General features: G+C 42.1%; 1 protein-coding gene across 1 annotated transcript in view; it reads right to left on the minus strand.

Annotated features, from left to right (window-relative positions):
* Nucleotides 1–111: 111 nt before the first annotated feature.
* The window catches only part of zfhx3b (zinc finger homeobox 3b), a 130,750-nt gene continuing 114,290 nt past the window's right edge, over nt 112–16,571 (minus strand). Inside the window, exons 9-11 of the mRNA XM_069657257.1 lie at nt 13,129–13,252; nt 7,267–12,879; nt 112–6,777 (exon numbers count right to left, since the gene is read on the minus strand). Coding sequence (XP_069513358.1) covers nt 5,042–6,777; nt 7,267–12,879; nt 13,129–13,252 — 7,473 coding nt within the window. The 3' untranslated portion in view covers nt 112–5,041. The remainder of the gene's footprint in view (nt 6,778–7,266; nt 12,880–13,128; nt 13,253–16,571) is intronic.

The following is a 16,571-nucleotide window of genomic DNA, read 5'->3' on the forward strand; positions in this document are numbered from 1 at the left end:
TATTTAACAGACATTTAGGAATATACTTTGTTTGACAGCTTAATCTGAACCATGAACGATTGTACTGTAGAAGGGACTGACTGAGTCAAAGATGAGTCCACACCAGTGCAGTTTATGCTCATACTTTTTTAATGTATCACAATGAGCAAGAAACATACTTGATGAAATATTTTCAAAGGAGTATATTCAATTACCATCTACAATCAACTTAACTAGGACAACAAGGTTTTGTGACAAAAGTTTCTTTAAAAGTCTGAAGTTCCATGTGGTTGTATGTATGTTAGTTTCCATGTAATTTGGTACAGTTTGGAAATCTTCATCATATAATTACAGTAACAAAAAAGCTAACAAGACTACAGTATAGAAAAGACATCAAGAACAACATTTTTGGTTTAACTTGCTCTTTTTTGTACATTGCAAGGCTGTTTTTTTCTACCCTCGGATGGGCTGCCTGGAGCCACAGAGCCATGCTTATGAGGCTCGAAGGAGGAGTAATTCAAGGAAACAAAAAGAAAAACTCAAAGCATAAAAAAACATTGTGGCACCAGAAGTCACAAAAGGAACAGAGAGCTCCAAGTAACAGTTCATCTTTGAAGTTGGAGCAAATGGTTGTTTGGTTGTTAGTTTGGTTGTTAATTTTGGTTAATACGCTTTTTTAGTGTAACTGCCTCTTTAAGAATGACAGCTTCGAGAACCCGTCCCCTCTCTCTGTTGTTCATGTCTCTCTCTTTAGATTATGCAATCAACAGAGAGAGGGGTGAGCCGCCATTTGACTGGAGAGCTTTTACTTGTCAACCAGAGACAAGCACGAGGAAATGAAACGGGTAGCGACATGAAGAGGGAGAAATGAAGCAAGCATCTCTGTCCATCCTGTCCTGAAGTTTGGAAAAAAGTCCATCAAAGAGCAGAAGCAGAGGCAGAGCTGGAGAAAGAAAGAGACAGACAGAAAGGAGAAAGAGGCAGCTGGAGCCACTTAAGTTCAGTTTTCTCTCTGTGTCACACATGTCCATTGGTTCCAGAGTCCATTCCCATTACAGAGTTGTCAGTAATCAAATAAGGAGGTGGTTTTAAAGCTGTTTCGAGCCTGCCTTCGGCTCCCATGCCCAGTTTTGGTGTGCCCACAGCCTCTCATGTCCTCCTAACAAGATCTCCAAAGCTTCCCAGAGTCCTTTTTTTTTTTCATTCCTTCTTCATTTCAAAAACAAACAAAGAAAAAGTTGATGTCTTGTTTTAAATATATCTATATCTGTATACAGGTACACGTTCGTTTTCACAGTGGGAAGAAAGATGACCTCTACAGCAAAACCTTGTCTTTATCTCTCTTTGTAAATGTCCATTAAATCAAGTATCCCAATGTAAGTCAGTGGATCCAACCATCCACCATAGCATCTTGTGCCACAATAAAATATACAGTTATCTGGGGCACAACTTGTAACGTTTTTTTCTTTTTGTTTCGACTGCATAAAGCTTTGGCCACATTCATATATTCAATCAAAGTAAAAACTGCTCAGTGCTTCGGTTTAATCATTTCTGATCTTTAAAATTTGATTTTTCTAAATTTCAGTTATTCATAATCCAGCTTTGTGGTTCAGTTCGTTTTGGTAAGAATAAAAGAATAAAAGACAAACAAGAATAAAATTGAATTGATGCTGGCTCTTATGAAACACACATTCACACACACGCACACGCACATACAAACTCACACACAGTTCATGCTGGCTGAATCTGATGTAGAGACCTCCACTCTGTCGTCCACAAAAGAGCCCAAAAGATTACACTTTGGAAATAAAAGAGCAAACAGTATCGTTGAAACAATGATTATAAAGAACATCATCACACCATAAAGTGGCCAGGTCATATTTTTGTTTTGTCTCTTAATTTCAGCAATTCAAATTAAAGCTAGTGTTAATTTATGATAGAAATTAATATACATAAACTAAAATAAAATACAAATAAGAAAATAACATGTCTGACATTATCTGGTCATTAAAACTAAAGCAAACCTATTTGAGAAAACTGTACAACTTAAGAATTATCCAAAAAAAAAAAAAGAAGGTACATATGAACAGTATTTCAGGGAACTGGATTTTAGAGATAAAGCAAGCCTGCAGACCAAATCTCCTGACTTTAAACAGCATGCTGTAGTATTAACACCAGATCACACTGCTCTGCAAGACAAAGCACTTTAAACACACTTCTGAGATTGTGCCGTGTATTCCTCAGGGCGAATATATTGGCTATACAAGAGTGGCCAAAAAGTAGTTCTTCACAAATTTAAATATGTCTTGGTTTTGGTTTAAAAAATAAAACTTTAAGTTGATGGGATCATCAGTGAGAGGGCGGGGGGTACCTATGCACATCCATTTCCATTGCAAAAAAATGAAGTGGGAGACTTCTTTGGACATGAACGCATCCTAGCTATCTGAAATCAAGGGACATCTTCAAAAAACCTCCTTCTTTTTCCAGAAATAATGCTTTGGAATGAAGATGTCCCTTTAAGATCCTGTAATCTAAGCGTGGAAGTGGCACCCTGCAGACACATGGAACAAGTCACCGGTGGATTTCCCAGGAAGGGGGAAACTACACCTCAGCAAAACAGCCATCCTTTCCCTCTGAGACTAGTTGTATGTTGACTGGCATTAATGTTACTAAACCTATGAGACGCATCAGTACCAGATGTATTATATACATTTTTTGGTAACCACTATTACTTGCTTAACAAGTGAGCAACAACCTTGACTGGATGGAGGGATTTTCAGCAATGTTCCATGCCAGCACAAAATGACATATGGAGGTCACTTTGTTCAGCAACCAATGATGCAAAAATTTACACAACAGTTTACAGTCACTTTAAAAATTAGGAAAAAATAGATTGTGACAATTAAAAGCAATTAAATGAAACAGGATCAGTCCTTGCTTAAGAAAAATCCACTGTGTTATTTGGAATGCACTGTTCTTTACAAACGTTATAGATCATTGGCTTTAAACCTTGGTCTGTTCAAAAAGAAAATCGGCAAAATGTCCTTTGGAACATATATTCACAGTCTTCAAAGTTCCGTTTTTGCAACAAGAAAAAAAAAAAGGTGTTGCAGAGGCAAGAAATTGGTTTATTGTTGTTTTAGTTAAAGCTTAGCCAAAAGCAAAATGAGCATGCATCTAGGTACTCTTTTTTTTTCTTTCAAAATTCTACATTAGCAGCAAAACGTATGTCCTTGAAGACCAGACCTTATACATTTTCTTAAAAAAAATGGACATTTGAATGTGACAAAAAGTCAAACAAAGATTAATAACCTCTATCTTACAAACTGCAATGGCTCTGTAACGGTGCTACTCCACAATGCAAGGACAAGGGCCCTTTTTGGTTTTTGGTATTTACGTAAAAAAGCCACCTGTTCGCTTGCAAAGAAGCAAAAACGGCAACTCTGATGCGTACTCCTTTAACTTCTAAAACTTTGTTTTCTTTCCACTAAAAACAGCAACAAATTCTCAAGTATAAAGAAGCCTCTTTTCTCATATTTATGCACCAATGGTGAAAGTGTTTAGTCTTTGGATTTTCTTTTTGTCTTAAAGCGTGAGAATTATTATTAGTATTCTTTTTTCATTTTCATTTATGACAACAAAAATGTCAAAATGAAAATAAAGACTGTAGCCACACTACATGAAGAACAAAAGACCTGCTTTGTAGTGTACATATCTACAAACACAGGAGAGCAGAGAAAAATAAGTGCGAAGAGAGGAACAAGTAGAGTGAGAAATAGGAGTCAGACAGTGATAAGTGCACAAAGGTAACGCAAAATTAAATAAAATAAAACTTTCAATATTTCACCCAGGATCTTTTTGTGTCTGGTTAGCGCAACACCAACCAAACCATAAATTTAAATAATTCTAAAATAAGATCCTGCCTTGTCAGGAGGGGCATTTGGGTGAACGTTTCCCAAGAAGTTAAGAATAAGACAGAAATAAAGTGGAGATAAATTACCTGTCCATAATCTAGTCTATCGGAATGACCAAGACAACATCAAATGAAGCGTCTTAAAGTTGGACAATACAAAAGCTAAATGTACACAAAGTTTTTTCAACCTACCATACTGTTTAAATTCATTTCCAATGCAACAATCTACTTAACACCAAAAATGTTCATATCTATCATAAATACAGAGGGTTGTTTTTTTTAATCAAAACTCTTTTTATCGCCCATTATTATGCCTGCAATGCACTCCTTTGTGTGGGTATAATGGGACTGTGACCCCTCCTCTTCCCCCTTCAAAACAATTTCTAATGTTGAAATCAGCAAATCATTTACCCTTTTTGAATGCCCAGAAACAATGCCTTATTAAAATGTCATTCAACTTAAAAAAAAACGTTGTAATTAAATCAAGTTCAGAGAAAAAATGCTCATCTTCTGTTGGAAAACGAAAGATGTAAAACATGGATTCTGTAACAGAAAAAACATCTGTGAGCTGTTGACCTGAGAATAAAATAGACATTACATTATTCTTCTTCTTTTGCAAGCCATTGGTATCTGAATGCTTAAATAGCAAGAAAACTGATAGACTATTCTCCCATACAGTACATACTGGCTTTTTGTGACTGTGCTATTAAGTAGAAATTATTACAAAAAGAAGGGACAGCTTGTTGACTTGTGTTTCTTCAAAAGGGTTCTTGGGCCATGTGTCAACTTTGAGGCAGTCCAATGCCTTATAGTACAGCATTCCTCTACCATTACCCAAAACATAACTGCAGCGATCTTTTCTATTCTCATATATTAGTATGCATGTATTTCAGTTGAGTAAAACCAAAACAAAAAAAAACAAAAAACGAAACAAAAACCAGCATGTTGATATGGGAAAACAATCCACTAACATTTAAATTTTTGGTTACAAGCTTTGGAATTGCAGTTAGTCTTTACACATCTTTTCTGAAATTGGTTTGTATACTTTTAATGTATTTTTAACATTGCTGCTTTTTATGTTTTTTCCATTTGTGATTTTTTTTGTCTTTTTTAGTGTTTTTTAAATATTGTCCATCACTGAAAGCTCTTTTACAATCTGATGGAGTCTGTTCCTACACTAGCAAGATTACTACTACAACTACTACTGTCTTTGACAAAGCCAGGCTGCTGCGGATCCTCCGCCGTCCTGCCCAGCCTGTCTGCTGACTTCTGACTGCTGTCAGAGTCAGACTCGTCGGTAAAGACGTCTGTTGGTATCGAGGTCTGAACTCCTGAGGTGCTCAATGAACTTGAGGTAACCGTTGAAGGTGAGGACATTGGAGGAAACGAGGAGGAAGAAGAGGAGGGACTGGCATTGGGCTTCCCAGCTAAAGCTCTGGAGAAAGGGGCCTGGGGCCATGGTTTGCCGGCAGCTGTGGTGTTGAGTGGGGTAGTCGAGGAGGAGCACAGGGAAGAGGAGACAGCAGATGATGGCATGGTGGCTGATGTTGTTGGCGGGGGAGGGGGGCTGCTGATGGGATGAGTGGCAGACTGCGAGGTAGATGCGGTGTTAGGATTGGGGAAGCAGGCTGAAGAGTGAGGTAATAAACTAGTAGCGTGCTCTTTGGCATTTCTGGCTGATCGCTTGATTGTTCTGTGTTTGTGCAATGCCGATTCCAGGTGTTGACTGAGTGCTTTTTCCCCATCCAACGTGGTGTCACAAGCCAGGCAGTCATACTGACTTCCAGCCCCTGCACCTACGCCACCGGGGACACGCAGCAACATCTCTTGCAGGTTTGCCACAGACTGACCAAAAAAACAGTTCGATTTAAGGTGGGTAATAGCCGCGTCTTCCTTGGTGAAAACTGCTTGACACTTGCGGCATGCCAGTTTATACTGCACCTTGGGGACGATATATTGGTCTAGATGAGGGTCCACAGCTTTGCCATCCATCTCGTTCTGCTCGGAGGGGACTTTACTATGAGAGGAGGAGGAGGAAGAGGAAGTGGGGGGTTCACTATGGGGATTGCCCTTTTGCTCCTCTGTTTTCACTGGATCTTTGGCAGATTCTTTGCGATCCCCCAAGGTTTGTGGGGGAACTGGAGTTTGGCTCGCCTTGGGTTGCTGGATCTGCTGAAGCTGCCGCTGTTGTTGCTGTAGTGCCTCCTGCAAGCTCTGCTGATATTGCTGGTAATGCTGCAGCAGGGACCCTGGAGACAGGCCCATCAGTGCTTGTGACAATGCTGGGTTGTAAGGGAAGAGACTTTCCATACCATACATTGGTTGCAGGTAGCCCCCCTGGAGAGCCCCAGGGATCTGTGGGGTGTAATACGGGGAAAAGCCAGGCATGAAGTAGGGCAGGAACTGGTTTGTGAGGAGAGCTGTTGGATCTGATGCCAAAGCAGCCTGTAGGGCCTGAAGCTGGGCAGGGTCTACCACATACTCCATGCCAGGTGTGGGCATAGAGGTGGCAGGTACAGCTGTGTCTGGCTTCTCTTTCTTGGCGCTGGCGGCTGAAGTGGAAGGGGCAGGGGTGCTTCCAGTTGACGATGGAGTTTGGGGCTTCTCTGTCTTTTCCTTGGGCTTCTCCTTTTCTCTTACCCTCTCAGCATCGCGTTCTTTGGGGTGTTCAGACCGGGAGCCGGACTGGGTAGTTGAGGAAGTGGAGTTTGACGTGGATGTTGGGCTTGAGTGGGAAGCAGACGTGTTGGTCTGGGCTGGGCTGGATGCGGCAAGAGACGATGAGGAGGGAGGCTTGTTGGGCAGTCCAGATGTGGGGAGGCTAGGTGAGGGAACACTGGCACCAGGCATGTTCAGGAGGTTTGAAGGTTTTGGAGGAGTTAAAGCTGGAATTGTACAGACACAGACAAGAATGTAGGAATAAATGGGTGGATAGACAGTATGTGGACAAATACAAATATTATATTATATAATATAATATTTTACAAATATTTTTTACAGGATTATTTACCTTTAACTAAAAAGATTCTCCTTATATAAAATACACACAGAGGATGTACTGGCATATCGCCATGTGATTGAAAATAAGCTTATATACACAAAGTAAGGCTAGTCGGTTCTGTATTTAGTGCTGCATGCTAACATTAGCAAAAGGCTATTACCAGTATATCATGTTACACCTCTACAGTGTGTGTGCCAATGTAAATGAGAAGATAGAACATATTGATGGAAGAAAAACTATTATAAGTGTGTAAATATTATGTGCTACATAGTAAATTACTATATGGTTACTCTAGTTAATTAGTTACTGTTCATTTAAAAACCCCATCTGCAACTCTGCACCTTAAATTTCAGCTGTATAAATTAGGACATACCTGAATTAGATGAGTTAAAGCTGGAAAGAGAGGGGCTGCCAACCCCTGGCAAAAGGACAGGTGGGATGCCTTGCAGATTCGTATAGGCTGACTGGAGATTCAAAGCCTGCATTGCAGGGTTATCAAACATCCCCTGCTGCTGCATGGCCTGCTGCTGTGCCAGTCCTAAAACTTCATTGGCCTTCTTAATGCGGTCCATCTCTTGCTGGGCCATAAGTTGCCGGACAGTGGCTGGGTCAAAGTACTCTTTCTCTTTATCGATCTGGCTGCCAATGGTATCCTTTACTTTAGAGATGTGTTGCTGTGAGAAAATGTGATCACGAACAGAGAGGCGAGCACTGTACTTGACACCACACAAAGTGCATTCAGTCCTCGGCCCCTCGTAGGATGTCTGATTTATTCCGAAGTGCTTGGCCATGTTGAGCTTCGCCTTTTTCTCCTTGGCACGTGCATTTTGAAACCAAACTTGAACAACTCTCTTTGGAAGTCCAATGTCATTGCCAAGTACCTCGCATTCCAGCATGGTTGGTGTCCTGTAGTCGTTAAAACAGGATTTTAACACTTTCAGCTGGAGGTTAGTCATTTGGGTTCGGAAGCGCTTTTGGCCAGGCCGATCTCCGCTGTCAATGCTCCTGGTACCTGAGGCTCCAGGACTTGGTGAACAGGGGTCAGCCAGGCTCGACGTTTCACTGTGGTCAATTATATGTTCATTTTCATAGTCCTTAGCATAATAGCTTGTTGCAGGGCTGACCAGCCCTGAGGACATTTGGTCATCATTTTCCATGATGGGGATTGAGCCCCCAGACTTAGACAGGTAATCACCACTATTTTGGCTGTGCTTTGCATCAGCACTGTCATTATCAGCATTGGCCTCATCACCTGTGGTTGTGTCTGTGATAGCCGTATTCACAGAAGAACAGTCGTCATTATCCAGTTTGCTTTGATCAAAGCTTAGGTTCACAGAGGACATAGTTGCACTCTCAAAATCTTCCATTCCCTCGACTTTGATGGAAGAAGGGCTCAGTAAAGCTCGGGGAGACAAGTCCATGCCTTTGTTCACTGGTGACATGGAGGAGCTTTGTCCATCGCTGTTTGATGGGGCCAGCTGGGAGTAACTTGTTGCATCTAAAGCATCCATTTTTATTTGCATTACCTCATGTTCTGGTAACATACCAGCGAGAGCTAGATTATATCCAGCACGTTTGGCTTCATGCCAGTGACGAGAGCGGATATGTGCCTCTAGGGCAGTTTTTGCCTTAAAAAGAGCTCGACAAAAAGGGCACCTGCGATGGGCCTGAGCTGGCCCTACTGCTCTAAATTGGCCCTTTCTCTCTCTAGCTCTGGTGTTTTGGAACCACACTTGCACTACTCTCTTTTTTAATCCAACCTCATGGGCAATATGGTCGAGCATTTTCCGAGTAGGATTCGAATCTAATAAATACTTCTGATAAAGGATCTCTAGCTGCTCAGGTGTGATGGTGGTTCTCAGCCGTTTGTCTCTCTGTGGCTCTTCTCCACTATTTGTGCTGTCGTTCTCTCCCGGGCTAGTGCCAGCTTTCTCCTCTAACTTCCTTTTCAGGGAGTTCATGGTGGAAGTGGGGGTGGACGGAGAGGTGGCAGAGCTGCTAGGTATCTGTGGCATTGCCCCAGAGAGTAGCTGACTAGCTAGGAGAGGGTTGCTGGGATCAAATAGCATGAAAGGCATGTCAATTGGACGGTCAAGGAATTGAGGGTGGATGAATTGATTTTGCACAGAAAGGAAGTGTAATTGCTGGTGTTCCTGCCAGTGTTCAAAGGAGGGGAAGCCAATTTTGCACTGCTCACACTGGTAAGGGATCATCTGTTGTGCCAGTTGTTGTGTGGCAGAGGTCAGGTGTGCATTGAGGCTCAGGTGAGAGCTTTGCGATGAGGCCTGGCTTGTCTGGGAGGCTGAGGGACCACACTGTTGCTGCTGAGAGAAGGAAGAAGATGAATGTTTAAGGGATTTGGACATACTTTGAATCTTCTCCTCTCGTTGAGGTCTATGGTGTTGCACCTCAGACTGGGGTTGATGCACGACTTCCTGCTTAATAGTGGTTTGGGTTTCTCGTACATCAGCGGACATTTCCGGTAACTGCTTGGGCTTCTCATCATAGAGGTTTGAGGTGGTTGCTGGTGATGCCTCCTCTTTTTCAGTGGATGGGAGGTGTGAGAATGCTGAAGTGGATGGTGGAAGTGGGCAGAGACTTGAAGAGGAGGGCATTGGGGTGTGACAGGAAGACCCAGAAGGAGTATAACATTCATTGGAGAGGTCCAGTGAATCCTCATTTTGGCTGTCATACTGTCCATCCTCATCTTCATCTTTGTAACACAGCTTCTTTTGGTGTTTTATTAAGTCAAATATACGCTGGAAAACCAGACTGCATTTCTTGCACTGGTAGTTCAGATTTGAGGTGCGGATATAGCGGTCATTTGACAGTTCTCGTCTTTCACCTTCCTTCGCTCCCTCTCCCTGGTTTTCATAATTCTTCCTTGCCTTCTGTCGAGCATTTTGGAACCACACAACAATGACACGAGTGGGGAGGCTCAGAAGGTTGGAGAGCTGTTCAAATTCATCATCTTTGGGGTACGCATTGGCATCAAAGAAGTCTTGTAGCACTCTCAGCTGGTAGTCAGTAAATCTAGTCCTGGATGATCTCTTAGATCCATATAAGTCATGTTTCTGGGGTTCAGGGGAAGGAGGTTTAGAGTCAGGTTTTGTTTCTTCCAATGTTGTCGTTGGTGGATTGTTGAAGTTGTATGGCGAATCTTTATTGCGCTGTCGCTCCTTAAAAAGAGTGTTTCTGAACCAGTGCTTTATGACTTTTTGTGGGAGCCCTGACTTGTCTGCCATCTCTTTAATCTGTTCCTCATTTGGTGAATTGTTAATATCAAAGTACTGTCGCAGCACCCGTAGCTGGTCATCGGTTATGCGCGTCCTTGGCCTCTTGTTCTGCTGCTGCTGTAGCATTGCTGGTGTAAGCTGCTGTTGATAGAGCTGGGCCAGGTCTGAAGCCAAGCTCGGCTCAACAGATGGCATCTGGGGATTCATCTGAGTGGGCAAGGACTGGAGGGACATGGACTGCATCATGAGCGGAGAGAACAGCGGCAAATCCATTGGCATGGAAATTTGTGCCATCGTAACTTGTGGCTGCGGAGTAGGTACCGTCGGAGGTGTGAGAGAGGCAGAAGAGACGGGGATATTTGGTGTGGGAGCTCTTTGGGGTGGAGGAGGAGGTGGAGGTGGAGGAGGAGGCGGTGGAGGAGCGGGAGCAGCCTCTGGTGTAGGGGGTCTCAGTGGATAGAGTTTATCATAATGCTCTCTGTATTCCTTTGCAAATCTCTCAAGGGATCGGAATGGAAAGAAAGCCTGATGGATATGCTCCTGGTGACTCTTTAGAATCAGTATGTTTGAAAACAGCTTGCCACAGGCTTCACATTCCAGTTTCTCTAATCCCTCAATGGGGTCCACCACTCTTGTTATCCCACCTGGACCACTTGATCCTGTAGGTCCAGCTGTCTTTTTTTGAGCTTTTTGTTTGTTTTCATTGTACTGAATTACTAACTCAAACCCAAAATTTTCCAGCAAGGCTTTGGTTGCATTCCCCCGAGCATCTGAGGCAATCCTTGGTGGAGGCAGGCCTGTATCATGGTTGATGTTTATTGAAATATGCTGAATGTCTTTTTTTTCTTTGGACTTGCTGTCTGAAGAATCTTTGTTAACATAATCCTCATTCCTTTCAGCGGCGTCCTTCTCTCTTTGTAGTTCTCTGTCTTTCTCATTCTGAGAGGAGGAAGGTCTTTGCTTTTTTTCAACATGCTGGAGGAGAGATGCACTCTGCTGCAGCAATGCCATCTGCCCCTGAGCCTGTGAGTGAGCCTGCTGCTGTTGTTGCTGCTGCTGCTGTTGCTGCTGCTGCTGTTGTTGATGTTGATGTTGCTGCTGAAGGTGGTGGTGCATCAATTGCTGCTGCAAGCAACTCTGCTGGGCTGAGTTTTTTAGATCTTCCAGCAGTGAGGAGGTCGAGGATCCTGCTAGGCCGAGTGAATTACTGAGGCTGATCTCTGGGTTCAGCTGAAACTCTGCACCGGGGATGTAGAAAGGGAAAAGCAACTGCTGCTGTTGCAGGGGGAGAAGTGCATCAGTCGTCATTGGGAAGTGCTGCAGAAGTGCTGGGTTGAATAGCTGTGATTGTAAAAGAGCAGCCTGCTGTTGTAGCTCTTGCTGAAGCTGGGCTTGAGCTTGGGCTTGAGCCTGAGCCAATTGCTGTTGTTGCTGAAGCTGTTGTTGTTGCTGCTGCTGCTGCTGTTGTTGTTGTTGTTGTTGTTGTTGTTGTTGTTGTTGTTGTTGTTGTTGCTGTTGTTGTTGCTGTTGTTGCCCCCTTGCAGACAGTATGTCTGAAAATTTAGACTTTTTTAATTCATGGTTCTCAGATGGCGATGAATGGCAGCTGATTGAAGAGTTTCCCAGGCTTTCAATGCTATGAGTCTGGCTCATATGGTTTCCTCCATGAGTGCTCTGAGTTGTTTGAGACCCAGAAGAACTGTGGTTGGTAGCGCTTGTAGTTGAGTTGCTGGCTGGGCTTGGACTAGATGTTGACGTTCTTATGTTAGACCCCCCACCACTTAAACCAGTAGCACTTGCAGAGCTAGTGATCCCTCCAGCTGCTTCAAGTTTGGCTGCTCTAGCCTTGGTCTGGTGTAGAACAGAGCGCATGTGGATCTCTAGAGTCGAACTCTGGCTGTATGCCACGTTACAAGTGCTGCACTTGAATGGCTTGTTGTCAGGGCTGCTGGTGGGCTCAGGCTGGCCAGTAGTGGACTCCTGAAGAGCCCTCTTCACCTTGTGCAGGTGGGAGACAGAGTTATAGTGAACCAGCAGGATATTCTTCTGTGTAAAAGACTCTTTGCATACTGTGCACTTGAAAGGACGAGATGGATCCAGGAACTTCTCCATAGTAAAGTTGGGGCCCTTTCGGAATGGCAAAGCACGTTTAGGCTCAGATCCAGAATCTTCTTGCAGTGAGCCAGAGTCGCTCCCTGTTGGGCTTTGTTTTTCCTCTGGGTCACTTTCATCTCCCTCTTTGTCATCCTCTAACAGACCTCCATGCTCCTCACCAAGGGACGGGTCACCCATTACCATAATGTCACCATTCATCAATAAGCCTCCATAAAGCTGCTGGATATCCGCTTCACTCAGCTCCAGGTGGCTAGTTTCTAGATGTTTCTTCAAGGCCTGTAGTGTTCTGAAGCTTCGCTGGCAGAGGCAGCACATGGTGGCCGCCCTGATCACATGGTACTGTGAATGGAGCTGGAGCTTCTCTACAGTCTTAAAGGCCAGGCTGCATTGGTTACAGCGGTACTTGTACACATGGCGATCTGAAACAGGCAACTGGGGCCTTTTATTGTGAACTTCATTGAAGTGCATCTGAAGGGAGTTGGAGGACTTGAACACTTGATTACAGCCTTTCTTCCAGCACAGGAATCCAGTGGCATCGTCCCTCTCTGATTGTTGATCTTCTAGAGGGGACTTTCGAGCTTCGGCCATTTCTGTGGGGAGTGACACCCCCTTCTCTGGATCAGCCTCTGAGACATCTGTGCAGAAATCAACCAAAACAAGAAGAATTCATTAATGAACAGCTTTTGACTCAATATTGAGTTTACAATTATAACATTATAACATTGTGTTCTGATTTATTGCACACCAAGCAATGATTACCCATGATTACATACTCATTAGATAACAGAACAAAGAGTTTAAACTAGTGTAATTAATATGTTTTAAGAAACAGTTTTTAGTAAGATTTTGTATAGGATAAAAGTCACGCAGGGTCAGATACTAACCAGCTTGTTTCTTGGTTTCTTCTGAGTTAGAGTTGGCTGTGGCGTGAGGGGTGCTCTGGGACTCTCTCTCTGGACTAGGTACAGGTATAAACATGCTTGCTGGCAGTGCTTCACTTGCTGTTACCTGGAAAAACAAAGCACAAAGGAAGTCTAGCGTGAATAATCTTTTTTAGTGAATATGTAACTTAATATTTCAGTTTAAATGATTACGAAAGAAAACTACAGTGAAACAATAGACAAGTTATTTACCAAGAAGGTGGTAAGAGAAGTTGGTTAGATGGTTACACAGCACAAAGGATCATTTATATTAAAAACAGAAATAAGAGAGGAAACGCGGATATCCTCACACATTTGTATGGTACCATTTTCATATAATTCAATCAACAAGAACAAATACATGTGCATAAAAAAACATTGATTGCTTTTCACAGACTAAGTTTTCACAGTCCTGTGCCAGTTAGGACCAGTGACCTCAAGCCAGAGTCTCTTAGCCAGCTAAAAAGCTTTATTACGGGAACTGATAAAAACAGAACTAATACAAAAAAGTGTGTAAAAAAGTATGTAAACTATGTCTGTAGTATATATAGTTGTAAGTGCCACCTAAATTAAAAAATGATACATTTTAAAATGATTGCTAAATTAGACTGTGATCTTCAATAAATCAAAAAGTAAAACAACGTCATTGCTGATAAGAAGGTATGTGTTTCAAACTTTTATTTTCTTGTTACTTTTCTAATTGGAAAATTTCAAGGACAAATAAGTATTGATTGAAAAAGCACAGAGAGGATCCCAGATTCTCCCTGCTCGATCATGTGTGAATGACAGCCATCTCTGTTTATTCCTGCTGTTCTCCTCAAACTTTCTCTCTATTTCTCCCTCTTTTCACAAACCTGATAATTCATCAAATTCTCTCATTAACACTCTGCTATTTAACAATAATCACGGGCTGAAACTGGGTGAGCTTGGAAGACGGGGGCCTGTGTTTTTCACCTTCCTCCAATTAACTCCTCAAACAGAGTAATCAGCTTCACTCTACATGCTGCATTTCAATTCACACCACCCCACCAAAATCCTCCTACCTATTTTCTCTTCTGTTTCTCTGCTGAGCCGTTTTATGGCCCTCTTCACCTTTTACTCTTATAGCCTGATGACTTGTGGGTGGTCCTTTAAAGTAATATTAAATAAAATTCAATGAAGGAGAAAAATGGGGGGAAAACTTCATCTGGGTAAGGAAGCAGACTTAGTCATTTCCTGGTTCAATTCTGGATGGGGACCTTTATTTCACATCTTTATCCAGCTTCTCCCCCGGCTCTCTCTTTGTGCTTCCTGTTAGTTTAACTATGAATTATACTTTTAAAAAATTACATACCACAATCAATTGATAATAGTCAGAGAATATGAAATGTGCTCATTCAGTTACTGATGTAAACTCTGATAAATGTCTGATGGAACTGAAGATCAGATCTGTGTGGTTGTTGCTTTGGTTAATTGATCATAAGTACCATATGCTTTCTGATTACTCCTCTAATAGGCCCAGTGAGAACGCAGCTGAAAGTACTGTAGCATGTCATATAGCCTATAGGCCAGATCTAAATGGAGCAGAATAGGTCTCAAACAACAGGATGTTCAAGGTTAGGCAGGACATTAACACTGTCCATTGCATGGTACAGGACTCTGTGCTTCGTGTTGCCACCAATTTAGCACAAAAGAACCAGCCAGGTCCTTTTTTGTCTTGTTACCTTGCTGTCTCTTGAAAATAAAAAGTGGAAAATGAATGCATGCAGCACCATAAGAGAAAAAAACAAAACAAAAAAAGCAATAATTTACATTACAAAGTGTCTCTAGACAACTGCTTCATTAGACGATAAGTGGAAAGAGCAGAGTATCCCAAGGTCACTTTTAATTTGGACCGCCTAATTGGCAAACATAGTTCAAAATGGCTATCATCCAGCCGGACTCAGAATTAATGAAGCACAATTATTTTCATTACCCCTATCTTACAGGGAGAGAAAATGAGACATAGAGTGAGAGAGGGACGACTGGAGGAGTGTCTGTATATTTAATATATATGCTGCGCTGTATATGTGTACTATATATGAGACAGAGAGGCATGAAAGACATGGGGTGGAAGGGAAAAGAGGGAGGACAGATGCAGAGAAGATGGGTGGATGAAGGGATGAAGGGTGGGAGAGTGAATGCATCATTATGCATGCTTGGCAAGAAATAAAAGTCACCTATTTCAGAATTAATTAGGCTCCTCTCCTCAGACATGTGAAAAGGATAAAGTACCTCTCCGTCTGCATTCACCAGTTATAAAAAGGTACTAGCTTTAATGTGTGTTATATTACCGCTGTTCTATCAGGGTGCTCTTGTAGTGGTTCAGTACATTACTACCTCTATAAAAGAAATAAATATTGCCGTCTACCATACTAATGTGCTTGCCATTTACTTTCTGGATGGGGGATGAAGATGGCTCTGCAGCAGACAGAGCAATGTTTTACTCGGTGATTGTCCAGCAAGCTATTTAGTTTCACAGGAGAGAACAGAACAAAGATTTGCTCAGTGATTTATAAGAAAACAGGGCAAATAAAATTTTATTTCCCCTTGATGAGCATTAAAGGAGGCAAAGAAATTGTTCTCTGTAGGTAGAGAAGGGCGCACCAGTGCATTGCAGCTAATATAAATGTAGCAGCATCAGTGCTTAAGAGTTAAAGATCACATGACTCAAGCTACAAAGACTATAAATTTAGCATCTTATTTCCTTTAGAAGTTTTTTCTACACAGTCCATACATACACGCAATATTTATGAGACTCTATTTACGGGTGATTTTTAGTGAAAAGTAGCATTTCCTTTTTTTGTACTTGAATTTCATGTAGTTGGGAAAGTGTTCATTAAAATGTGATTAATCTGTGTCACAATTATTTTAACATATTCATGATGAAAGGCTTTGTTTTGACTCGCACACAGGTGATCACAGACGTGGCTAAGAAAGAGTGTGATTAGTAGAAATCCTGTAAAAGGCTCTCTGCTGATGGGCACATTAAGACATTAAAAAAGAGGGAAAATAACCATCTTAAAAAGATTACTTTTCATTTTGCAATTAACAGCATTTTTGGTGTTTGATAAATGACTGAATGTTTAGAAGAGCGATGACTTTTGCTGCCTCTAGAGTGTGAGGGATGAGTAGGAGCAGAGGACTCATCTTCTTGCTGAATCCTTACGCTGTACTTTAACCCACTGTGTCCAATGGGAGCGGTTGTATTGTGTATAAGTAGCAATATGTTGCGTCTACATAGCTTTGTACTTTTGAATGTGTTTGTTTTCCTGCCTGTAAGACAAAATGTAAATGACTGTGGAGATAATGAGAAGCACAATATGTGGCTGAGTGGATAGGGATATTTGAATCTAACTTAGACATGTGCTTTGTATTCAGTACAGCTT

Source organism: Semicossyphus pulcher, unplaced genomic scaffold, assembly GCF_022749685.1.
Source record: "Semicossyphus pulcher isolate SPU_LCO1_2020_fin unplaced genomic scaffold, fSemPul1.0.p SCAF_1, whole genome shotgun sequence".
NCBI lineage: Eukaryota > Metazoa > Chordata > Actinopteri > Labriformes > Labridae > Semicossyphus > Semicossyphus pulcher.